General features: G+C 36.0%; 1 protein-coding gene across 1 annotated transcript; it reads right to left on the bottom strand.

Annotated features, from left to right (window-relative positions):
- Positions 1–252: 252 nt before the first annotated feature.
- Positions 253–3,033, bottom strand: LOC132188653 (uncharacterized). The gene is made up of 4 exons (XM_059603171.1): positions 2,662–3,033; positions 2,021–2,156; positions 1,235–1,295; positions 253–603 (listed from the first exon to the last, which is right to left on the bottom strand). Exons 1-4 carry the CDS (start codon positions 2,924–2,926, stop codon positions 469–471), a joined length of 597 nt encoding a protein of 198 aa, XP_059459154.1. The 5' UTR covers positions 2,927–3,033; the 3' UTR covers positions 253–468.
- Positions 3,034–4,680: the final 1,647 nt, after the last annotated feature.

The raw sequence follows: 4,680 nt of genomic DNA, 5'->3' as shown, positions 1-4,680 counted from the left end.
TAACTTAAATATTTGATGGGTTTGGATTCATTAATTTATTTGGCATTCTTTTACTTGTTAGTAGTAATAAGAACTATAATAAAATTTTAGTGAAAATGACTTGTGATTTACTATGAAATTATATCTTACCATATGTATCTATGTATTCGGTAGGTGATATTATGGTCACGCTCAGGTAGGATAGCCACAATTAATCTTTCCGGCCTACCCTTTTAATTAGAAAAAAAAAAAAAAAAAATTCATCCCCCCACACTCAAAATCCTGGTTCCGCCCCTGACTGTACAACGTGTATGCTAGACAACCTAAAAGAGATTATCAAGAACTTTTTTTCACTAATATAACTGGGACCAAGATGGTACTTGCACCAGGAATTGTCAAAATTACCCTATTGTAACTATACAGGTAATATTAGAAGGTTAGCTTGCCTTTATTGCTTATCTGAAATGATGAACCATAACACTCCTCCATCTACTCTAACTGTTCACTTGACTCAACCTCTTCCTCTTCCAGTTTGAAGGCATCAATTTCCGCAAAGTACTCTCTCTGCTGCTTAATGAAGTCTTGAGGCAAGGCATGGTCTGAAATGTCTAGAAGACGCTGCTTCTGCAGAAACATCACAAGCCAATTGAAAGTATAGCTAATTATATACTAATGTAGGATCTTATTAAAATCTAATCCACAATGCACATGCTAGAACAAAAAAGCATGTGCATTGGCGTAATGCAACTGGTTAAAACACTGTAAATATTTGACATACAGTTAAAATGGTTATGCAATATTCGCCCAATTTCAGTTGTAAAAGAATCTTTGTCTACGACTCTACATCATGGCCGCTTATATGGATACTATATGTGACAAAAATAACCCCTCTCTCGGTACCAAAACAGTCTGCTCCTAAAGTGCCAATACTGTTTGATAAAGTGAGATGCAACAAAATGCCTTCATAGAGTTAGATTTATCTCGTCTATACATAAAAAGAAAAAAAAAATATATATATATATATACACTCCAAAAATCAGTTGCAGTATGAAATAAGGCAATCTACTTGATCTAACATTGTTTTCAAGCTTGACTACATATCTGAAGAAGAAAAAAAAAAAAAGTTGTAGAAACCAGACCAAAGTTGAAGATAAAAAATAAAAATAATAATAATAGTAAAAAAAAAAAAAAAAGTAGAGAGAATATCCAGCCCACTTTAACAAGAAATTTGAAATAACAAAGCCTTTAAACAAACCTTTTTAGGAGGCACTGTACATGCCTGGGATTGACCTTTTTCTCCGTCTTTGTCTATGTTCCTAATTTGAAGTCAAGGAACATAAACGGCAATGTTAATGAACATAGTAGACAATAAAAGAACAGGGTAAAGTCACATCCACATTAAGCCTAATGAAAATAGAATATCGACATACAAGGAAAAGTAAAATCAGAATACCCTAGTATATTACACAACAAAAAGCAGTGCACTAAGCATATAAATTCGTTCCAAGCATCACATCTATCAGAACTTATGAGATTTCAGTTTGTGTGCATGCATAAGACTTCGAATTTTTACTGTCTCTAAGTCTTTATTTTCAATAAGTGATCAGTTTTCACTTTCTGGAGCATCACAATAAGATAGGATTTGCAGAAATATTACTGCTGGTACTAGTAAACACAGAGTATCATCAGCATATTACTCATCTAGGAGACTCATGGTCCTTTCAGGCCTTCAACTCCCACCGGTTCATGCCAATTTTGTGCAATAATTTGATCAGTGAGTGCACAATTAGGAGAAACGACTCAGTAACACTGAAGAACCCATTAGACCCTATCAACCAACATGCAGTATATAACACTTCCACAGCCACCTCAATACATAGTACTGATAATGTCAGTTAATGTCTTTCTCATTACTGCTTTTCACAAAGCTATATTCATGATCAATTTTCTTACTCTATCTTCTACAATTTTTAAAGATGAACTGTAATTGAATAACTGATAATAGCAAAAATGCATGCAAGAAAAAGAGTAAGCAATGTACCGAATATTTCGGGTCTTTACTGCAGGAGGGCAACTCAAAGGCCCGGCAATTGCCTTCTCTTTACCCTTTTTTTTATGGGCAGTCTCTCTACGACTGTAAACTGAACACGGCTCGGGTACCTCACGATCACCCGTAACTAAACCCAGAACATAGAATACATTTCATTACATCGCAAAATAAATAGATAACAGAGCAATATAAAAAAAAAACAATGACAGTGTTGATGAGCACAAGAGGAAAAAGAAAAAGCCATTTTAGGAGTCCATAATAGAAGCGTATCAGTACGCTAGAGCCTTCAAATGTGCGTTTCAGACTCAGTAATGAGCAGCAAAAGTCCCTAATATTAAGCTAAACAAGCAATGCTAAACGACCCCATGAACCTAAATCGCAAATTCCACTAGATAATTCAACATTTGGACTATTAGTAAATCAATTCCTCCTAAACCAAAATCCCAAACCCATACGGTTTCTAACATTTGTACGAACAATAACTGTGTCCGAAAACAATAACAATTCCCCCCAAAATTGCTATTAAATTCCAAGAACAAAGAGTCAACCACAAACTAAACCCTACTTCAGAATCCCTAATTCAATGCAGAACCAAAACCGAGACAAAAAAGAAGCTACGACGACGAAATTACCGTGAGCGGACGAAGCTTTGGCCGGCATCGACGGCGTAGAAGCGGAGCTAGGGTTTCTGAAATCATTGGCATCATTGAGATTCGCGCTAGGGTTGGTTCCGGGAAGCGATTTTGTGAAGATTGATGAGAGATTGGGTTTGCGAGTGGCTCTGGCAGCGGTGGTGGTGAGGTTGGTAGAGTCGGAGAGTGGTTCTCTATCTCTAAGGAGCCTTCGTTTCTCAGCTTCCATCACTGCTTTGCTTCCTTTCTTCTCTTTCTTTTCCATTTGTTAAGTCTGTGTGTGTGGAGGAAGCTAACTTCTGGAGTGGCGGGAAATTCTGGTTTTTGATAAAATTGGATCTACTCGGAGACACAGGTTCACAATATTTGCGTGGAGAAGTCTGGATGGTTCGACCCTCACGAGCCACGAGATATGATCAACTGTACACTCATGCTTCGGTTGGGCCTTAGAGACTCCTCGGATCAGAGCCCATGATGGCCCAGTGGACCTTTCAACCTTTGTTTTATTTTTTCTTTTTCTTTTTCTTTTTAATGGGAGATTATAGATTTTAGATTAGGTGAGGATTACAAGATTGGTAAATGAGGTTTGATTCATTGACAAATAGTTCTTTAGGGTTAAAAAAGAAAAAAAGTGATATATCACTTTGTGCAATACGATTATGTAACAAATAACTCACTCCATAAAAAGTCTTGCCATTTTTCGGTGGGAATCATTTTGAATTTACATATTTATCCAAAAAAATTATAATTAAAAAAAAAAAAAAAGGAGGGGAGGGGGGGTGCTAGAGTGGTCGGTTACAAATAGAAATTCTCAACAATTTTATTATTGATCAGATTACTAACAATTCAGTCTACAAATAGAGATCCTTAGCCGTTTTGGACTATCTTGGGTTATGCCTAATAAGGTGGCAAATTTGTTTGTCTTTTGATGGATGGGAGGTCGTTCTCGGAGTGCTATAGTGTGAAAGATGGTCAATCTTTGCCTTTTGTGGTGTTTATGAAAGGAGATAAATGAGAGATGTTAGGAGGATTTTGATAAGTCTATAGAGGAGGTTAAGTCATTTTTTTTTTCCTTATTCACTGGGACAGTTGCTTACTTAGCTCTGTTAGTGATTAACTTTCCCAAGTTTTTTGTTTTTGTTTTTGTTTTTGTTTTTTTTCATCTTTTACTTAGGTATTCTCTTGTATACGTCATGTATATTAGGGTTGCGCCCCCTGCGTTTTTTGATATGTATAATATTACTTGAAAAGAAAAAAAAAAAAAAAAAAAATCGGTCTCCATATGTGAGAGAGCTCATATACAGCCCACTTGCCCAAATAAGTTTCAAATAGCAGCAAATTGTTGAAAATACGGATATGTCGGCCACCCTAGATTGGCGAGAGGGGTGGCCCAACTCCCCTTTCTTTTATTTATATTTATTTGTAATTTTTTTAGGATAAATATATAATTTCATAGTGATCTCACGGAAAAATTGTCAAAATTTATAGGAAATGAGCTATTTATTAGATTGGCATATTCTCCATTATAAGGAGGTTTTCGTCACTTTTGAAAATTTATGCAGCTATTTGTGAAATGGTCAAATTGAAGGACCAATTTTACAATTTCTCCAAAGTTTAAAGATGCGGTACATGTGTCTTGACAGTTGAGAAGCATTACCATTGGCATTTAGCACCCCCTGTTTCTCACAAAACCATATGATCTGCTCCCCAATTAGCAACATCGAAGAGGTGATCTCAACGTCCAATTAAAGAAAGTTGGGCTCTCTAAATGGCTTTTCAGATGGTGTAAACTTCCCATTTATCCATGTAATCCAACGGCTTCAATGCTTTCGTCTGCAGCTCTTTTTCCTTTTGTTTTGTTCTGTTCTTATTTCATAATATCTAGCTCCTTAATCAGGCACGTGAACATCTGCAGATTCCATAACTTTTGCTTAAGATCAAAAGGATACCCACTGTAATGCCCGAATTCCAACTACTTTAGAGAACTTTTATGTATTATATTGCTTCAAAGTATTGAAC

The sequence above is a fragment of the Corylus avellana genome, chromosome ca7, assembly GCF_901000735.1.
Source record: "Corylus avellana chromosome ca7, CavTom2PMs-1.0".
In the NCBI taxonomy this organism is placed as follows: domain Eukaryota; kingdom Viridiplantae; phylum Streptophyta; class Magnoliopsida; order Fagales; family Betulaceae; genus Corylus; species Corylus avellana.
Note: the sequence above shows the minus strand (reverse complement) of the source record. Positions and strands in the feature narration are given on the sequence as shown.

What these genes read in the sequence shown, in the direction of transcription:
- LOC132188653 (XM_059603171.1), bottom strand. Translation starts at nt 2,926, where the DNA reads ATGGAAAAGAAAGAGAAGAAAGGAAGCAAAGCAGTGATGGAAGCTGAG. An exon ending in GTAAAGACCCGAAATATTCG is followed by an intron (nt 1,296 to 2,020) that starts GTACATTGCTTA and finishes ACTTCAAATTAG; the next exon opens with GAACATAGACAAAGACGGAG. An exon ending in GTACAGTGCCTCCTAAAAAG is followed by an intron (nt 604 to 1,234) that starts GTTTGTTTAAAG and finishes ATGTTTCTGCAG; the next exon opens with AAGCAGCGTCTTCTAGACAT.